This window comes from Mercenaria mercenaria, chromosome 12 (genome assembly GCF_021730395.1).
Source record: "Mercenaria mercenaria strain notata chromosome 12, MADL_Memer_1, whole genome shotgun sequence".
Lineage (NCBI taxonomy): Eukaryota > Metazoa > Mollusca > Bivalvia > Venerida > Veneridae > Mercenaria > Mercenaria mercenaria.
In genome coordinates this window covers 58,759,084-58,781,283 of record NC_069372.1, presented here as the reverse complement: position 1 = coordinate 58,781,283, position 22,200 = coordinate 58,759,084, and the positions used below count along the sequence as shown (strand labels likewise).

At 35.4% G+C, this 22,200-nt stretch overlaps 1 protein-coding gene across 1 annotated transcript; it reads right to left on the bottom strand.

Moving 5' to 3' along the window:
• Positions 1 to 314: 314 nt before the first annotated feature.
• LOC123533719 (protein hook homolog) lies at positions 315 to 21,045 on the bottom strand. The gene is made up of 10 exons (XM_053520171.1): positions 20,854 to 21,045; positions 16,577 to 16,743; positions 13,893 to 13,994; positions 12,789 to 12,960; positions 12,246 to 12,338; positions 11,524 to 11,612; positions 10,517 to 10,617; positions 7,528 to 8,545; positions 4,970 to 5,065; positions 315 to 2,020 (listed from the first exon to the last, which is right to left on the bottom strand). The coding sequence occupies exons 1-10, from the start codon at positions 21,038 to 21,040 to the stop codon at positions 1,940 to 1,942; spliced, it is 2,106 nt and encodes a 701-aa protein (XP_053376146.1). The 5' UTR covers positions 21,041 to 21,045; the 3' UTR covers positions 315 to 1,939.
• Between the last annotated feature and the right edge of the window lie 1,155 nt (positions 21,046 to 22,200).

Sequence of the window (22,200 nt, the reverse complement as noted above, 5' to 3'; positions counted from 1 at the left end):
CATGACACTCCGTCTCATGATGATGAACAACTGTGCCAAGTTTCATCAAAATCCCTCCATGCATGTAGAAGATATGCTCCGGACAAAGTCTGTGGACGCTGCCCACCCGCCCGCCCGCCCGCCAGGGGCGTTCCCATAATACGTCCCGTTTTTCAAACGGGCGTATAAAAAGGTGTTTTTTGGCCCGGAAAACCGTTTCAAACGTAAATTTTCAATAAATGTTAGCATGAACATCGTGTTGTGCAATATATCGTTAAATTAATACGGGATAAACACCGACAGTCGTGTTAAGTGATTTAACAACAAAACTATCCTGCCTTTTACATTTATTTCATAAATTTTGCTAATAACAAGTGTTTAAAATATAAAGGCTGCCTTTTAAGAGATAAATAGCATTTTCAACAGAAATAATACTGATATCTATATTTTCTATTATCTATAGAACCTACTTACTGAATGATCCATCTTTTTCCATAATAAAAGAGTTTCTTTATTTCTCTTTAAAAATAATTTCCATCCGTGTTGTACCTCATTTTGACCTCTGATGGCGTTAATAGGAACATTTTTTTTAAAAATGATTTGTTTTGAATTCATCGTCAAACGTGACATGGGATTTACAGACAAAATGCCCACCCCAAAATCATACCAATTTTCTGAATTTTCTAAAATTAATGACATAATAGAAATAGCTTGCTTTAGTTATACTGATATCTCAATTTTGAAAACATGTCATATCAATAACTAAGCATAGAAATCTGTTGTTACAGTTAAAAATGTGTCCGAATAACCAGAGAGCTTGTATAGCATTTTTTCGTTATTTTGGATACAAAAGCACTAAAATCAGACTTTTGTGTTCAACTTGGTTTTAAGGAAGCCCGCTGGTCCAAAACATTTTACAGTCAGCGTATGTTGGGAACATAATAATTGAGCCGTGCCATGGGAAAACCAACATAGTGGCTTTGCGACCAGCATGGATCCAGACCAGCCTGCGCATCCGCGCAGTCTGGTCAGGATCCATGCTGTTCACTAAATGTTTCTCTAATTGCAATAGGCTTTAAAAGCGAACAGCATGGATCCTGACCAGACTGCGCGGATGCACAGGCTGGTCTGGATCCATGCTGGTCGCAAACCCACGATGTTGGTTTTCTCATGGCACGGCTCATATAATTCTATTATTGTTTTTGTACATAAAAAGGTGAACATACTAGTAATTCAGACCTGATTTATGTACCTGTAACTGTAAGATTTTAATGCTTTGTTAACTTTCTGTAATGTTTTTATTAGGTTATAAATCAATGCAATAAAAGCAAGTTATTCCACATGTTGTCAATAACTTTTCAACTTTCGGAAATTTGAGCACCTTACGAAAATCCTGCGTACCCCTTTAAGTCGTAACTTCATTCATTGAAAGATTGCTAAAACTATTCAAGATATCTTAGTTCACATAACAACAACATTTCCATGTCTAAATCTGGTAAATTACTGCAAAAATCAAAAATTTTCATCGGCTAATTTTACAAGTGTAAAAATACATTTTTCTTGGCCAAAAACACATTTTTTTAATTCAAAAGATATCTTAAAAAAAGTTCCAAAGATCCTACTACCGACCCTAGAGACTTTTACAATGTTGAGTACTTCTATCTTGCAAAAAGAAAGCCGCACTTCTTAAACACTCCTGTTACAGATTTGATGGATCAAACAATAAAAATAACAATGTTAGTTGCAACCAAGAACGCATAGTTCCTTAACTAGCAGCACAAAACTTGCAATCTTTCCTAAGTTTAACAACATAATAAATTAACGCAATTTAAATAGGTTTTGAATTCTAAACCACAAACAATCTTGAAAAGTTAAAATATAGCATTTGGCTGCTTTTACTGCTTGAATCTTAAACAAGACTGCATGATGAACCTTAACAGTGTAAAATTTATCTTTTGTTCTAGTTAGATTTTTGTTGAACATTTTCTCCTCCCGTGGATACTGAAACTCCTATCTGTTCTGTAGAGTCCCTTGTTTTAATCTGAAGTAAGAATGAAAACATTCTGAAAATATCATTACAGTTTTATCATGCAATTTCCATCAACCTTCCTCATATCAATAAATACTACATCATTTGCAGGATTTTTACCCAAAGTGCTGAGAGGCAAGTGAGTCGAGTTGAGCGAATCTAACCCATCTGTCATGGCGGCTCTTTGGTTAGATTAAGAAATGTGTACAATTTAACTTCTTTTCTTGATTAATCATAGGCTGTGCCCTTTACCAACTAGAACTGTCACAGGAGTGACTCCACCATACGGTCTTGTCACAGAAGAATGGCAACCATAAGTAATCTTAAAAATACTTAGAATAATATAAAAATGTCAAAAAAGCTTAATACTTAAAAAGAAGTTTACTCGTCTTTGGAGTACTTCATCCTGGGTTTCCACATATAAGTAATACTAGTATAATTATGTGCCCTGGATGAGGGATGAGGTAAATATAAAAAATCTCTATTAGAGATACACTAAAAAGTGAAAATAAAAAAGTGTCTTACCGACCAATGTTACCACAGAAAAATGTATTTACTTTTTACATAGGACTGATAATAAAAAAGTTAGAAAAATACCAAAAATATTGAAAATCTAAAAATAGGATTTCTAAAAATAGACTAATTCCTGGAATTTAAGGGGAAGAAACTCAGTAAAAAGTTAAAAAAAGATAACTTCCCTTTGGCTCTAAGCCAATCAGAATGAGATATAGTGAAAATACATCAAAATTAACCTTAAATTCTAAGTAAAAGGGGACATAATTCAAGAAAAATTGTTGTCAGAGTTATGCACCTTGTGTCACATGATGTGGGTGATGAGGTGGAACATCTATTTTAAGTTAAAATCAAATCCATTTGGTAGTAACTGAGATGCAGTGAATATACATCAAAATTAACCTTAAATTCTAAGTAAAAAGGGGCATAATTCATGAAAAATTGGTGTCAGAGTTATGCACCTTGTGTCACATGATGTGGGTGATGAGGTGGAACACCTATTTTAAGTTTGAATCAAATCCATTTTGTAATAACTGAGATATAGTGAAAATACATCAAAACCAACCTTAAATTTAAAGTAAAAAGGGGACATAATTCATAAAAAATTGATGTCAGAGTTAAGCACCTTATGTCACATGATGTGGGTGATGAGGTGGAACAACTATTTTAAGTTTGAATCAAATCCATTTAGTAATAACTGAGATATAGTGAAAATACAACACAATTAACCTTAAATTCTAAGTAAAAGGGGACATAATTCATGAAAACTTGGTGTCACAGTTATGCACCTTGTGTCAAATGATGTGGGTGATAAGGTGGAACAACTATTTTAAGTTTGAATCAAATCCATTTAGTAATAACTGAGATAATAGATTTCGGGACGCGACGCGACAAAACTGACTCCTATATACCCCCCTCCAAACATGTTTGGTGGGGGTATAAAAATATAATGTAAAAATATAATGTAAATATGGCAATTTTCTTCATTCATCATTCATTAAAACTAAGACACTATGAAAATCGATCTAATATTTGAGCCACACCATGAGAAAACCAACACAGTGCATTTGCGAACAGCATGGATCCAGACCAGCCTGCGCATCTGCGCAGTCTGGTCAGGATCCATACTGTTCGCTTTCAAACCCTATTGCAATTAGTGAAACAGATAGCGAACAGTATGGATCCTGACCAGACTGCACGGATGCACAGACTGGTCTGGATCCATGCTGTTCGCAAATGCACTATGTTGGTTTTCTAATGGTGCAGCTCATTTAATATTTGTTTCTCTCAAAAGTTGTATTGACATGTCTGTGACAGTTACAGAATTCCAAAGTATAAGAAAATAAGGTTGAATCAAATAACTTGTAGCTAGCAACACACTTGTACACTAATGACCCATTTCCTATTTGACTCTTTAAAACTTCAGTAAAGTAATGGAGTCTTAAAGTCAAAGTCTGGCAATTAGGGGCCTAATTTGTCATTAATTAGAGAAAGCTACTTCACCGAAAATATCCTCAAAAAAGCACTTACAAAACCATTTCAATCATTCTGTGGAAGTATGCAGATTATATATTTTTCATGTTGTACGAATATTTGTGACCCTGAAGGATAAGCCTTATGACAAATTATTTGTTTACATTTTTTTTTTTTGCTAAAAAGGAGGATATTCAATGGTTTGTTTTTAGTGCAAGATTGAAATATCTTTCACTAGTCTAGAGTGTATGTTGAGGTTTAACGTCTTTTTCAACAATATTTTAGTCCTATAAATGAAGGTTTCTACATGTAGCAGTAAGCAAAATACCAAACTTTATTGTGTTCCTCACTGGAATATCTCGCCGTAGACATGTGACTCCACTATATGGGCTGACCAGTCCTAGAACTATCCTTTTATTGCTGAGCACAAAGTGAGGAAGCTTCTAGTACCCTTTTTAACATCCTTAGTATGACTTGGCCAGGGACTGAACCCACCACCGTAAACCCAAAACAGATGCTCTACCACTAGGCTATGTCCGATCATCACAGTGAACAAGTGTGTGAAGTTTCAATCCATTCCAATCAGTGGGTACTGAGATACCATCTTACATATATACAAAACCTAACCAAAAAAATAAGTTGATAAAGGGTCAAATTTTGTAATGCACGGAGGGGCACCTGGGGTCTTCCTCCACCATTAAAGCTGGAAAGTCGCCATATGACCTATCATGTGTCGGTGCGACGTTAAATCCAACACAAAAAAAATTGTAAAGATGCAAAACAGCTTTAAGAAACCTGTGCAATATTAGTAAGTTTAATACTATGAATAATCAAATCAGGACATGGACGCCAATATGGATGCCATCACACGGATGAGTACACACCAACAGCTCTACCTTTTCTTCGAAGAGTCAAGCAACACAAGAAAGAGGGAGAACTATAGCTCTATTCTGTACACTGACTAAAATCTGTTACCTGTATTGGTGAATCTGATGATTTTTCCAAACTCTGGATCATCTGCTGAGATTCTATGAGCAATTTGCGTAATTTACTGGCAGGAGATGATTCAACCTGAAACATTGAATTCAACCATCTTTACATTACAGTATAACCTTTAATAACTACACCTCCAGAGACCAAAACCTTCCTTCAAAGACATTATTTCTTTACCATCATATGATCATGCAGATGTACAATTAATTAACCACTCTAAAGCAATTACCTCTGTACAACAAACAGATTTCAGTCTTTCCAGCAATGTGTACTCTCCACAGGTTGCCTTGAATTAAAATATCAAATGTATTTAGTTTATACTAATTTATTTTCGGTCAACTGTGAAGCAAGTTCTACAACTGATATTAATCACTCGCGACACCTCATTCCTGATGGAATCCATCGCCATGAGGGTATGAGAGACAAGAAGCATGAACCCTTTTAATGCTGAGCGCCAAGCAAGGAAGCGACTGGTACCATTTTTCATGTCTTTGTATTTGTTTGTAATTCAAATCAAGACCAAAGTCTGATTGTTTGCTTTTCCATTTTAATTGAAATTTACCTGGTAAATGCACCATTTTTTCAAAATTTGTATTTCATGGAAATTATCAATTTCAAATTTTAGGTAGACCAGAAGCTGCAATTCCCTCTATATCGAAAACAAGAGCTCGTCGAACACGAAATGCCACTTATGATGCATTCAGTAATTGCACATGGAACAGAAATTATTTGCTCACTGTAAACAAAAGTTCTACTGTTCTGGTTCAATGTGACATTGACCTTTGACCTATTGACCTCAAAATCAACAGGGGTCATCTCCTGGTCATGATCAACCTCCATATCAAGTTCAACTGTATGGAAACAGTTTAAATGTTCCGGGGTCACTGTAACCTTGACCTTTGACCTACTGACCTTAAAATCAATAGGGGTCATCTGCTGGTCATGATGAACCTCACTCTCATCTTTCATGACCCTTGCTCAAGTGTTCTCAAGTTATCATCCAGAAACCGTTTTAACTGTTCCTGGCCAATCTGACCTTGAACTATGACAAAATGACATCAAAATCAATAGGGGTCATCTGCTGGTCATGATCAATCCCTCTATCAATTTTCATGATCCTAGGCCCAAGTGTTCTTGAGTTATTGCCCGGAAACCGATTCACTGTTCCTGGTCACTGTGACCTTGAACTTTGACCTACTGACCTCAAAATCTTTAGGGGTCATCTGCTGGTCATGACCAACCTCCTTATCAACCTTCATGATCCTAGGCCCAAGCAATCTTGAGTTATCATCCGGAAATGGTTTAACTGTTCCGGGTCACTGTGACCTTGAACTTTGACATACTGATCTCTAAATCAATAGGGGTCATCTGCTGGTCATGACCAACCTCCCTATCAACTTTCATGATCATAGGCCCAAGCCTTCTTGAGTTATCATCCGTAAACCGTTTAACTGTTCAGGGTCACTGTGACCTTGACCTTAGACATACAGATCTCAAAATCAATAGGGGTCATCTGCAGGTGATGACAAACCTTCCTATCAACTTTTATCATCATAGGCCCAAGCGTTCTTGAGTTATCATCCAGAAACGGATTGGTCTACATACAGACCGACCGACCGACATCTGCAAAACAATATACCCCTCCTTCTTCGAAGTGGGGCAGAAAAATATCAAAATCTTGCAATAATGCGAGGTAAACTTTGTCTGTGAAAAATGTCTTAAAGATGCAGTATACATGTACTACATGTAGTTTAATCCAAGACGGTTATTCAATACATAATGCATCAATTGCTATAATTTTTTTACAGTCTTATATAACTCATCAATTTAATACACATTAATTGTCCTCTAATCATTCCAGCTGAATGAGCATCTGTTTAATTTCCTTTTAAATATTATGTTGTCTAGCAACAGAAGTATGCCTGCATATTCAGTCTGGCCTCAACACATTCAAGGTCCCTATGGCAGCTCCATACAATTCTGATTTTTTTTTTTCAAATTGAGACAGCAAACGATTCTTAAAATAAATATAAGGTCAATGACAAAATACTAAGGTTTTAGAATTACTATAAATGTTACATGTTGTCATCTGTGAAAAATGTCCTCCTTTTTGGTTCAAATAATGCTTTACCTATCGCTTAATTGCAAAATTGATATTAACAGTATTTTTCATGATAATGTGCAATATTTCTGTTGTAAAAAATTTACTAAATTATTTCTTCCAAAACTTATAATGCTTTTTCAAACCAACATCTCTTAAACAAATGCCACATAAAAAAAGAAGAAGTTCACAGAAATTAAAATTTGATATTTTAAAATGAGTGCATTACTAAGCAGTGAAATCACTTTTGGTAAATATAATGTACGAACTCTTTTAAGCTTACACAATGCTATCAGACAAATATAGAAATCAAAATGTCAATGGCAGCTGCTGTTGCTAACCTGACCTTGCCTGTTTTACCTTAAATATATAGCTAACATGACAAACTGTATACCAGTAATGGAAGATAGTAATGTGCTGAAGTGAGCTAAAAACTTACTGTTGATACATTGGCACTTTTTGTTGGTTTTTCATCCCATATACTGTCATCAATATCATCCAGGTCCTCAAGAAATGAGCACAATTTGTTGTCAAATGTATACTTCTTTTCAAACTCTTTATCACAGTATGCTTCTCGGCCTTCCTCAGTAAAATTTTCATCCAATTTAACTCTTTGAAACATATCATCTAAGTTCTCTTCAAAATCACTTTTAGCACCATTATTATTTCCACAGTCTGTTTCACTTTTTTCTGTTTCAATATCAGTTCTAACCTGATCTTTGTGTGTATCACTATGTTTGGTCAGCATGTTTTCAGCTCTTTCAATGGCTTTTAATGCATTTTCACTTAATTCACAGTCAAATGACGGTTTCTGCGAACTTGGATTTTTTTCTTCGGTGTAAATCTCAATTGTGGTCTCATGTATTACATACCCATCTTGCCTCTTTGGAGAGTCAAATACAAGTTTTGTTTGAGCTTTTGGTGGAGTATGACCAACTTTGGTACTAGGTTCATGGTCTTTTGGTACAGAATGAAAATTATTTGTAAGCAATTCTCTAGTTGCATCACTCGTATCAGGACTTTCTGGTTTTGAATTGCTTCTCTTAACATTTGATTCTACATTTGGATATTCAGTATTTTTCACTCTGTTGTCACTTTCTTTTAATTTCTGGGAATCAAAATGCCTTGACTGGTTTTCAGTTTTTCCTGTTTGTGAATTTCTCTCGCTAATATTTTCTTGATACAGTCTGCTTGACTGCTTGGAACCAGTCAAGTCAGCATAATTATTTTCTAATGTATTTGGCAATGGATGATTCCCAGTCTGGTTTTCATATAGTTGTGACTGGTACCCTGAGCTTTGAGTGTGTTGGTGTGAACCAGTCATGTCTGGTTCACGGTATTTACTAGAAAGTGATGGTGAAGACTTAGTTCTTCCTGGCTGTCTCTGACTTGCTGAAGACCGTTCAAGGGAGTATTCTGAAGCTTGACTTAACCTCCCTTGATAGGAACTACTCAACCTGAAATTCAATAACAAGAGGACCATGATGGTCCTGAATCGCTCACCTGTCTCCACATTACCCAATTTTCATGAAGATCCATTGAAAAATATGGCTTCTAGAGAGGTCACAAGGTTTTTCTATTATTTGACCTAATGACCTAGTTTTTTAAGACACATGACCCAGTTTTGAACTTGACCTAGATATTATCAAGGTGTATTCTCACCAATTTTCATGAAGATCTCATGAAGAGTATGTTTTCTATTTTTTATACCTACTGACCTAGTTTTGACCACACGTGACCAAATTTCAAACTTTATCTAGATATCATCAAGGTGAACATTCAGACAAATTTTCATGAAGATCCATTGAAAAATATGGCCTCTAGAGTGGTCACAAGGTTTTTCTATTTTTAGATCTACTGACCTAGTTTTTGACCGCAGTTGACCCAGAGAGGTCACAAAGTTTTTTATTATATGACCTACTGACCTAGTTTTTAACGGCACATGACCCAGTTTCAAACTTGACCTAGATATCATCAAGGTGAACATTCTGACCAATTTTCATGAAGATCCATTGAAAAGTATGGCCTCTAGAGAGGTCACAAGGTTTTTCTACTTTTAGACCTACTGACCTAGTTTTTGATGGCAGTTGACCCAGTTTCAACCTGACCTGGATATCATCAAGATGAACATTCAGACCAACTTTCATACAGATCCCATGAAAAATATGGCCTCTAGAGAGGTCACAAGGTTTTTCTATTATTTGACCTTCTGACTTAGTTTTTGACGGCATGTGACCCAGTTTCGAACTTGCCTAGATATCATCAAGGTGAACATTCTGACCAATTTTCATGAAGATCCATTGAAAAGTACGGCCTCTAGAGAGGTCACAAGGTTTTTCTATTTTTAGACCTACTGACCTAGTTTTTGACCGCAGCTGACCCAGTTTCAAACTTGACCTAGATATCATTAAGATGAACATTCAAACCAACTTTCATACAGATCCCATGAAAAATATGGCCTCTAGAGAGGTCACAAAGTTTTTCTATTACTTGACCTACTGACCTAGTTTTTGATGGGATGTGACCCAGTTTCAAACTTGACCTAGATATCATCAAGGTGAACATTCTGACCAATTTTCATGAAGATCCATTGAAAAGTATGGCCTCTAGAGAGGTCAGAAGGTTTTTCTATTTTTAGATCTACTGACCTAGTTTTTGACCGCACGTGACCCAGTTTCGAACTTGACCTAGATATCATCAAGATAAACATTCTGACCAACCTTCATAAAGATCCCATGAAAATGTGACCTCTAGAGTGGTCACAAGCAAAAGTTTACGGACGGACACACGCACGGAAGGACGGACGCCATGCGATCACAAAAGCTCACCTTGTCACTTTGTGACAGGTGAGCAAAAAATAACAGTTACAGATATGCAAAGTTGAAAGTCTCAGAATTTTTAATTTTTTATACAAATTAGTTACATTACAACATTTTACAGCAACTTGTTCAAAATCGTTCACACAGGTATAAAAGAACTCCTTCTAAAACTTGTTAAAGATGTATTTTGTAAAAGTGGCCTTCGTATAAACTTATTTGTGAATTTTTGCAAAATATCCCCGTTAACTTCAAAAACTGTGTAAACCCTCTGAGATGCTTTCAAAATGGTGAACAAATTTAATGTTCCGAACAAAGTTTTGGTACCAATTTTCATCTCTTTTGCTTTTTCTCAAGAACAGATTTGAAGTCTTTATCAAAATTGGTCCGAAGAAAAATATTCAAATTTTTTACACTGCTACTCTTTACAGTACAGCTGAAAGGCGTTTTTTTCTCCCCTATGGCTTAGGCTATTTATAGGTGTCTTCCTTTCAGAAAATTTCTTTAAAATCATGCAGTTTTTCCCTTAAATCGACTTTAAAGATTTTTATTCCCCTTAATCTGTGAAACAAAAATCCCATATTTATAAGTCAGTATAAACTATAGGCTTACTGTTGCTCATCAATGCTGTTCTGCTGTCTGTATATCAACTCCTTAGAGTTATCAAGCTGTAGCTGTAGACTGGCCACCTCCCGCACTTGTCTATCATATAACTAAAAGGAGAAAAACAAACATTCGTTGTATTAATAAAAACTTGAGAAAAAAGAAAATCTCATGGAAAATGTTTAACACTTTAGAAATTGAAGAAACACATACATTTTCTTTCTTAAATGTTATTTTGAATGACTTTCTTTCAAAAGACCCCTGTAAAGTACAAAAGCAATGTTTCAAAATAAAGAAAGAGTCTGAATGGTGATTTTAATGGGACTAACCCAAACATTACAGGTGGAAAATAATTTCTCTCAAAATCCATAAAAAGTGAGTACTCTGAAAGTGACTAGGGGAACAAACTTATTGACATAAGATTTTTGCAAGATATTCTTATAAATAACCAAAAATATAGTGCAGACAGTAGTAAACCATTGCAACGCTTCTAAAATAATGCAGAAAATTTACATTTTTCTTGCATTTTTACCAATATCTAACATCTATTTTCACCGGCTTTATCATTTTTCAGTGTCATATATACAGTCTATGCCAAACTTGGTGGAAATGAATATGTCGAAAAATATCACCCAGACTGTGGGCAAGTAGCTTTAAAGTCAAATTTTTTTTAAAAAATGTTAGCTTAAAAAAATCTTTCAAACCTTTATACAAGTTTTACTTCTCTGTGTTATTCCTAAATGTAAAATGTACATTTTGTCTCAAACTACATGTAAATGAAGATATTTCAATTTTTCACATCAACTATAATCAAGTTGCTTCAAAAAAGCTTATCAAGATGACTGAAATCTTAAGTTTTACTGTAAAGAAAAGTTTTACAATAAAAAATATCTTTTATTAAAGCCATCCTTGGGATACTAACTCCTCATAAAGTAGTTATCAGATTTTTTTTTACTATTAATCTTGAAAAAGATCAGAGGTTTAAAATAAATCAAGAACTACTTCAGTATACATACCTCTCTAAGACTGCGTAGCTGTGTATCTGTTCTCTCCTGCTTTACCCTCATAGAATCAATCAGCTCATCTTTACATCTCTCCATCATGCCTGTAAAACATTCATTGTTTCAGGGATTGAAAATTAAAGATTTAAAATATTAAAGAAAGGATACAAAAAAACTGATTCACACTTAAAACTCATAGATTGCTAATTTCTAAAACAGAATACCTGGAATCTTACATGTTTGATGGGATTCAATTTCATAAAATGACTAACCCGAAATCCACAAAAAATACTGGTAATCCCCCATGAAAAATCAATAAATTCACAGTATCTTCTGAACACATTACAGCATTTTATCAACCCAAAGCACAGGTCAAACCTATATGGATGAAGGGGATGTGATTTTAGGAAAGAGACCCTTTAGTGCTCACACATACCGTTTTTGTCTGACAGTCGCACAAAACATTACCGTACTGAGAGTCTAAACTAGTGATTCTGACTGAAACAGGACCCAAAGTTAAGATATCAGTCTCAAAACTCATGGTTCTGATTAGCTGTTTCTGCACACGAATCTGAAATTGACCAATGGCAGGGCAGTATTCTGAGACTGGTCTCCAAACTTTTGGGTAGGATATCTAAACTGTTCTAACATCAGTGGCTAAACAGAGAAAATGTGAAAGCAATATCACAGTATGATTAAAGATGTCATAAAATATGCCATAAATCTACTACACTTACCAGCTTCTTTTTGTATCAGTGCAAGCTGTTGCCTTGCTGACTTGTTCTCTTCGGCTAATCTTACAGCTTCTTTCCGTCTGTGATCCATTTCAGCTGTTTAAATAGATAAAAAGGAACATTTACACAAATACAAAACAGGTGTGTATCTATGAAATCTGACAATAAGTTTATGCAAACTGATGAAATCATTACTTCTCCAAATTGAATGCACAGTTTTATCATGTTTGAAACAAAGATGAATCCACTTGAGGTTTTCTTTAAGCAAATAAGAGCTCAGGGTACACATTATTTATAAGGACTTTCAAAAACAAAACAAAACTGTACTTCCCTCGTGGTGTTTTGAGCCTAAAACTATAAGGGCCAAGTGGTTTACAGAGCCCTCCTTAGGTAAAATATAACATCACTTAATATTTACTAGTTACTGAACTAGTTCTATAGAAGAAGCACAGTATTTGTACAACAATTTGTCTAATAGTGAGATTGAAAAAAACTTTATTGTATAAAACAACAAATTCTTCTAACAAAAGTTATTTTAAATAATACCGGCCAATGTGTTGAATTCATCTTTTGTATTTTCATATTTTTGTTTCCAGTCTTGTTTCTCTTTCAGGGCCTCCCTTTCTCTGTCCTGACACTCTTTACATTTGAGGTCCAGCTGCTGCAGACGTTCACTCAACTCTCTCATGTGTCCTGTTGCTGATGAAATATCCTTCTCCTGAAGTATAATTATAGGTTATTAGCTTTGTATTGAGAATTATAAACAAGTTCTGCAGCTGAAATATTGCGCAACTTTAGGAGGGCAATATTATTCTGCTAAAGAACAAGTGCGTACCTGGCATTTCTCGAGGTAAAGCTAATAGTCTTTTTATTGCATACATATTTGAACATATTAATATTACATAAATATAAAGAATTAATTCAATAACCTGAATAAAACTGACAATACTGATGTAAATAAAAGAAATTAATTCAACAACACACATTAAAATAACGTCACACACCCCCGATATGAAATTCAGACATCAATTGGAGAAAAATATTGATATTTCTAATTCCACTGTAACTTACAGGAGATTAGCTTTAATGTCATTTTTGGCTAGCTTTACTGTGTCTTGTGTATGATCTCCAATGGGCAGGGCTTCACACTAACAATAGCCCTACTGCCCAAGACAATAGTTGAAGGCAGGTAGGCAAAACTCACAAAGACCTGCCCAAGTTGCAAGTACATGTAACTGAAAATATCAGCCATCCTCTATGTAATGTTTCTTCAATTTATTTTGAAAACAGACAAATTCTTTTGTTAGTCATTTCACATAAGTGATATAAACTACTATAGAAGAACTGGTGGTCAGCTCAACATCACTCAGTCTCATTAAAAATATCTCACTGGGGTAACTAGAAAATGTTAAGTTGCTAATTACAGTACTTTGTCTGGGCATAACCCTGTGCAATAAAAAAATTCTTGATGTCTGAGCCACATGTATTTCTCTGCTTTACAGTAAATATGCCGTACATATGAACATTAATTTAATCACTTGAAAATCAGATTACCCTGTGATGCAATATACATACATATTCACCACCAAATCAAAGAATTCAGAATTCATACAGCATTTAAGCAAAATTTGTGCAACAATTCCAGCATACCTTTAACCTGAGACTGGTAGTTAGTTCCTCCTCCCGAGCTTCTAGTTTCCCCACTTTGTTTGATAAATTGTTCACATTCCCTTGTAAAGTCTCATTTAAACCCTGTAAATGTACAAATTAATTGATCATATATAAAGGATAAATAGACAAACTCTGATTGGTAAGATTTTCCTTTCACTGCTAAAAATGTCATATGATATTACACAGGTCTTACTTCAGTATTGCACAGTATCAGAAAACTGTGCAAACAGTTATGATACTGCACATTTACTGAAATACCCAGTCACTCTGGCCAATGAAAATTCATACATGATGTAAAATGTTACAGAACAAGAGATGTCACTAATGGTGACAAATGCCCCTGCAGCGCCTTGACCTTTGACCTGGTGGCCTTGACCTTTGACCTGGTGACCCAAAGTCATTAGGGGTCGTGTACTCAATAAGTACTACCAGCATGTGAAGTTTGAAGGTCCTGGATGCAGTGGTTCGCGAGTAAAGTGCCTTCATGCAAAAAGTTAACATTGGCCCCTGTGACCTTGACCTTTGACCTGGTGACCCCAAAGTCAGTAGGGGTCGTGTACTCAATAAGTACTACCAGCATGTGAAGTTTGAAGGTCCTGGGTGCAGTGGTTCGCAAGAAAAGAGCCTTCAGGCAAAAAGTTAACATTGGCCCTTGGTGACCCCAAAGACAGGAGGGGTCGTGTACTCAATAGGTACTATCAGCATGCGAAGTTTGAAGGTCCTGGATGCAGTGGTTCGCGAGTAAAGTGCCTTCATGCAAAAAGTTAACATTGGCCCCTGTGACCTTGACCTTTGACCTGGTGACCCCAAAGTCAGTAGGGGTCGTGTTCTCAATAAGTACTACCAGCATGTGAAGTTTGAAGGTCCTGGGTGCAGTGGTTCGTGAGTAAAGTGCCTTCATGCAAAAAGTTAACATTGGTGTGACGAACAGACATTGGTGTGACGAACGGACGGACAGTTGAAAACTAATATGCCTCCCTTCGGGGGCATAAAACCTGTATATTAAATTATAATATTGCACAGTTACTAAAATAAGCTGGTCAAATAACTCATGTATTTATATTTAGTGACAATTTTTTTAGCTGTGCAATATGTGATCTGCACCAGAATAACATACCTTGGCAATACTGAAAACTGAATTAAAAATAAATATTCACTGCTTGCTCGAAACATTAAAAAAACCTTGCATATTTTTAATTCATGCATATATATACCTTAAGGTCAGATATTTATGCATGAGCAAAATTTCCAGAAATTTAAAAATGGTCAAATAATGCAAGGTTTAATCTATGTGTAGGCCATAAATTTCCCCTTATACGTTCTGAGGTCTTGCAAGGAAATACTTTTTTTTGCAAATTAATCAAAAACACAAAATTAGCATAGATTTATTTCCCACAAAGATTCTTGATTTCAAATCAGTATGAACTTATGAAATCGTAATAAAAAAACCCTTAACATTAGATTTTTTAATGAATTGAAAATTGCAGGTCTAATATTATTATTTAAACACAATCCCTTAAATGAAAATGTTTTTCTCAAAACGCAAAAACAAAACATAAGCAAACAATTGAGAAACCAGTAAACTTCCTTGCCAAGAATAAAACAGACATAAAATGAATCATTCGATGAATAACTTTTTCTTACCTCACTGAAATAACTCATACCCTATTATCAATATGTAGAAATATAGGACAACATGTTCTGTTAAATGTTAAAATCTTAAAACACAAAATATTCTTGTATCACATAGTTTGCATTATACTCAAGCTGATGCCAATCATTTTACCAAGTAAAATACAGGCACAATTGTTCTCGATTTACATTTACTGATCAGAATGTCTCTGTGACTTTGACCTTTGGCATACTGACCCACAAAACAATACAGGTCATCTATTGACCACCACGTGCAATCACTTTAAAAAGTTTTATGGACATATAGACAAAAGCATTCTCTAGTTCTTGATCAGAAACTGTTTTCAGTCCCAAGGTCACTTTGATGTTGACCAGTCACCACTGATGCACTGACCCTGAAAACATTCTGGGTCATCTACTCAACACAGGCAGTCATCCTACAAAGTTATTCCCTACTTTTTCAGTGCCACTGATCAGGAACAGTTTCCAGCCTAAATTTACTGGTAACTGCGATGTTCGCCTTCTAACAAATAGGGGTAATCTACTTAGTACCATCAATTATCAAATTAATCAAGTATGGCAATTGTACACCTAAGACTTCTCCAAGTATTCACTGGAAGCCTCTTTCAGTGTCAACACAACTGACTTTTAACAAACCAACCGCAAAACAATAGGAGTCAGCTACCATCTTAGTCCTTTTCTGAAGTGGTCTCATAGGAAACAATTTTCAGCCTTGAAGCCACTGTAATTTTGACCTTTTGAAAAAATGACCCCCTAAAAACAGATTTCATTATCCTAATGAAGTTTGATAGTGTTAGGACCAAATGTTCTGCAGTAATTTATCAAAAACCATTTTCAGTCTCGAAACTTCTGTAACCTTGACCTTTTTACCCCCAAAGCAATAGGAATCATCAACTATCCATAGGCTAATCATCCTATGAAGTTTAAAAAGCCATAAATTTAAAGTGAATCCTATATATACATGCATTTTGGATGTCTATTTATAGTCTTAACTATTTCACTTCTTATACCTGTAGCTGACTGATCTCTTCCTTATACTGGCTATTTTCCTGAGATAATCTGTCTAGTGTTGATCTGAATTTCTCCAGGTCCCTCTTGTTCTCACTCTCTGTTGACTTCATCGCCTTCAGATTGCCGAGAGCATTACGTAACTGAGACGCCTTCATACGTAGCTCCTCTGTAATAAAACATGGTCAATAGTGAATGAAGGGGTGACAGTCATTTCCTTTGTGTTCTGCAAACTGTTAAGAAATATTTTCTGCCATAAAAAAATTCCAAAACTTATATTTTAACCTTTTTTATATTAACCCTTAGCCTGCTATATTTCTATAATGGACTGGTCCATCTTCCAATTTGGGCAGTACCATTTATCATTTGAAGGGGTGTTTACTAAAAACTTACTGACTGAATAGCAAACAGTGCAGACCATGATCAGACTGCACAGATGTGCAGGCTGATCTTGGTCTGCACTGGTCGCAAAGGCAGAATCACTTGCCGCCAGCAGGCTAAGGGTTAAGGACAGTGCTAAAATAGAAAAGAAACCTTACTGCTATGACTCAATGTGTGGCACAGCTTTCATGCCTTTGTTTAATTTCAAACATTTTCAAATAAAACATTTATATAAATTTGCTATAAAGAAGATTCCAACATGGAAGGAGTAACAAGCGAGAAATGTCTTAGCTGTCTACTGCATATCTTATAAAAACAGAACAAGAGCTGTAACTATTAGTGACAAATGCCCCCGAAGCCTGTCCATGTATGCTACAGCTGTGTGTGCAAAAAAAAAATCACACATCATTTCGTGACCTTGACCTTGACCTAAGAGGACCGGCTCATAAGCATGACACACCTTCTCATTATGGTTAACATTTGTGACAAATTATTTTAAAATCCCTTGGTAAATGGAGTTATGGACCAGACAAAAAACATCTTTGACTTCTAAGTGTGACCTTGACCTTTGAGCTAGGGGCCTGGGTCTTGTGCAAGACACCTCATCTCATTATAGGGAAAATCTATGCCAAGTAATTTCAAAATCCATTCATTAATGGCAGAGTAATGGACCGAACAAGAAACATACCATGTTAACCTTTAACCTCTAAGTGTGACCTTGACCTTAGAGGAAGGGGTCTGGATCTTGCACATGACAAGTTGTCTCATTATGAGGAACATTTATGCCAAGTAATATCAAAATCCCTTGATGAATGGCAGAGTTATGGACCAGACACAAAACAGACCCTGTTAACCTTTGACCTCTAAGTCAGTGTGACCTTGACCTTGGAGCTAGGGGTCTGGATCTTGCGCATGACATGTCGTCTCATTATGGTGAACATTTATGCCAAGTTATTTCAAAGTCTCTTCAAGGATGGAAGAGTTACAGCCTGATCAAGAATTTACCAGACGGACGGACGGACGACAGTGCGATTTTAATATGCCCACCTTCAGAGGCATAAAAAGGTACAAAAACTCTCATTCTGTATTAATTTTTTTACAAGCTGATTCACTTAATGTAATCTACTTTTGACAGTCTTTTAGCAAAAAATAATTTCTATACAGGAAAACTGTCTCATGATTTCATGACAATTAAACTCTGTATTTTTGCCAAAAAGAGCTATTTCATGGCGAAATGAATTGAAGTTTAAGGGGATTTTTTTTATTTAACTTTGAAAACTGATGTAACATCAAAATCATTGGCAATTAGTCTACAATTAATTATTACACTGATTCCTAAGTTTGTTTTAAAAATCCCTAGTAAAATATGAAAAATAACAGAATAAGCAAGACTACTAAAAACAAATAAAGGTCGTAACTATATACCTTGAGAAGCAAAAATTGCACAAAAAATCAAAACTACAGACATAGAAACAATCTTTTCCAGTTTAAACCTTTACCCTGCTAAAGTTCTAAAATAGACTGGTCTGTCATTCAAAATGGGCAGTTCCACTTATCATTCAAAGAGGTGTTCAATGAAAATTTACTGTCTGAATGGCAAACAGTGCAAACCACGACCTTGGTCTGCACTGGCTGGTCACAAAGGCAAATTTACTTGCCGCCAGCAGGCTAAAGGTGAAACAGAATTACAATTAAAAAGACTGTTAAAGAGGAAAACAGTTCTACTACAAACAAAATTACATCTAATGCATGCATTTGTGAAGCTAAAGAACTAAGTCAGCTGTCAATTCAAAAAGAAATATTGAAGTTTCTTGAAGAAATATTATCAGAACAATTATGAATATTATAACATCCAGTTATTCTCTCCACTCTCTTGAAATAGTAAAGTACTACACTAATAATGACAATCAGTAATTTTTGTATAGTTACTTAAAGTAAAGTTTTGTTTATTAAAGTGTCACCCCTACTGGAAGGGCCAGCCATATTGGCTTATGAGACACATTCATACATTGAACAGCATTTAACTTCCCGATTCCTATTTTTTAATGCCAGGCACCAGGCAGGTAGGCAATCGGTAACCATTATTTAACTAGCTGGCAGCTCACCAACAGATCTCTTTTAAGTAACAAGACCCGCTTCTGACAGGGCTCGAACCTCTGACCTCCCGATTGCGGGGCAGGTGCCTTATCCATTAGGCCCCCACAGCTCAGTTACTAGTCTGCTTCTCTGTCTGATAGAGTATATCATACCAGCACATGGATTTCAATATCACTGAATACATCCAAAATGACATACAGTGAATAAATGAGCCGCGCCATGAGAAAACCAACATAGTGCATTTGCGACCAGCATGGATCCAGACCAGCCTGCACATCCGCGCAGTCTGGTCAGGATCAATGCTGTTCACTAACGGTTTCTCTAATTGCAATAGGCTTTGAAAGCGCACAGCATGGATCCAGACCAGACTGCACAGATGCGCAGGCTGGTCTGGATCCATGCTGGTCGCATATGCACTATGTTGGTTTTCTCATGGCGCGGCTCAATTTATCCAACAAAAATTGCCAACTGTCATTACCAGTCAATACCATAAACGTGACTTTTAAAGTTTTATATGCTTATCTTATGTCAAAATATTAAGTGGCAACCAATTTCTGACAATTACAAAAGCCTTTAAAATAGTATGGTCACTTCTAAAAGAAACAGTTCTTCTAACTGAAAAGAAGGAGTGCAGTATATTAAAAGTATCTATCTAATTTTTTTAAAAAGAAGTAAAGATTTAAAGTAAAGAATTAATCTACATCTATTAGTTTTACCATATCTGTCTGTAAAACAAGCAAATGAATTTAATTATCAGCTGCTTTGCCAAAGACATCATATTCGACATATCTGGCATGATTCTATTTACATATTTAAAGATATCATGATCTTGGTTTGCTTTGTCAAGCTTTTATTCACACTGCTAGACACAATATAAGTATGCTGACTTTCCAGATTTTGTATTAGTGGAGGAAGACCCAAGCTGCCCCTCTGTATATCAATTCGGGCATGGTTATCCACACTGATTCCGTAAATATTTCACATCTCGAGCAGGCTTTCAAACTCAGTACTGAGGGACAAGTGATTTGCTGAAAGAATGCTTAACCACACAGAGGTGGAGGTCCTACCATGATTTTACACCTCTTGCCTACACAAGTTTTTTCCTTCACTCTGTTGTATCAACCTGAACCTTTTACATCTGTCACCGAGTCTTTGATCTTGATGTTTAAAAAAAAAAAGTGGTATAAAAAAATCATAAACCAGCACCTTGCCTGACAAATAAATGCTACATAAACCTTAAAACCATCTAAGTACAAATATCTGCTACTAGGTGAGTGCCGTTCATATTCAACTAATGTGCAACTGTGAAATACATGTCTAAAATGTTGTTGCTTCTAATGGAAAACTTTTATAATGAACCAAATGTAGAGAGTTATATAATTCATCTTGGGAAATACATGATTATATTGCTGGTCTAGAATTATCTGGTTTTAAGTGTAAATTACTTACTTTAGAAAATTTAAAATGCTTAAATATAGGATAAACAATCCCTGCATATAATCACAAACAGACATAGGTTGAACAAACTTTTCCCCAATTACAATTAGGTTTTCAAATGAATAATGTGCTGTACCAACCAATTTTCAAAACATATATAGTTATCATGAACTTTCTCTCACAGCTCTGAGCTGTATCTCATTTAAACAGTTATATACATCTTAAAAGACAAAAATAGTTTTCCTGTATCATTCAGGATTTCATCTACCACTTACCACATAATTCTAGACCATTGATATATTTTACATGTATAAATAAACTGTACAAAAAAACAGCCTACAATCCAACCTGAATATTTCTATACCTTCATACTGTGTACATTTCCTTTCTAGTGAAGTCAGTCTATCTCTGTCCTGTTGCCAGGCAACCAGCTGTTGTTGATGTGATGTCATCATGTCGCTGAGTTCCCGATCCCGATCCTTCAGCTCTCCCATCAGCAGCTGTATTTCCTGCCGCTGTTTATGTAATGTTGTGTTCTCTAGTTCCGACATACTTGTATTCTAGAATAGTTAAATATACCAAACTTTCATATTCATAATTAGTACTCAATATTTTTAAATAACAACATGAAATTTCTTAAGCATGAAGAGAGATTTTATTCCTACAATAACATCTTTAACTATAATGAGGGCTAAGTGGAAATCTGCCATCAAGACAAAACTAAGTTTGCAGACCACTATCCTAAGTCCGGCATTTGATTGGTTGATTTTGAGCTCAGTCTTTAAACTGACCAATGAAAATGTTGCATACATTAGTTATTAAGACTGGTCCCAAATCTCAATTCTACAGTTTCGAATCCATTTTTTACATATTTGAATTATTTCAGTTGAGTAACCTAAAAATTTTTATTCAAACAACATTTACTTGATATGCTCAAACTGCAGGAAATGCTTTACAAGCTTTGTGCATAATATTTACAAATTGCCGTATGAAAGTTACAGCATCAGGGCTCAGTAATTTCTTTGAAAGCAAGTCATCCTGCAGGACAACCTTCTTAGAAATTTCAATTTGTACTCTTCCAGCAATTCACTAAATGAAAACGCCTCTTATACCATATTTACACTCATGATTTTTCTACTATGAAGTCCAGTGAAACTGGTACAAACTAGATTTGTTGTGGAGTTGGGGACTATCGAGCATCTAACTGATGCGATCAACTTGCAGTACCGTAATGGACCCAGACAGATTTTAGAGTAGTGACCAATAAATAAACTTTAATTTTTATTGAATTTACTAAATTTTTGGTAAAAATTCACTTTTATTCTACATGATAAGTACTACAGCATGTTCCACTGATTTCTACTTGTATTTAAGACAGAACTAGTAGATTTGTCGAGCCATGACAACTGCATGTGTATTGTCATGAAAACACTTTCTAGAAAATACTGTGCTATCCACATTACAAACATATATTAGTAATTTTAAAAGCATACAAAACAAGAGCACCGCCTTGCGGGTGCTGACGCTCATCTGATTTTTTTTGTATAATAGAAATATTGTCCTACCCATGATTTTCTAAGTCTAAAAAGGGCCATCATTCTTGCAAAAAGCAGGATAGAGTTATGTTTCTTGATGTACAGTGTCCACTTATGATGGTGAAAAACTGTTGTAAGTTTTAAAGCAATAGCTTTGATTGTTTATGAGAAAAGTT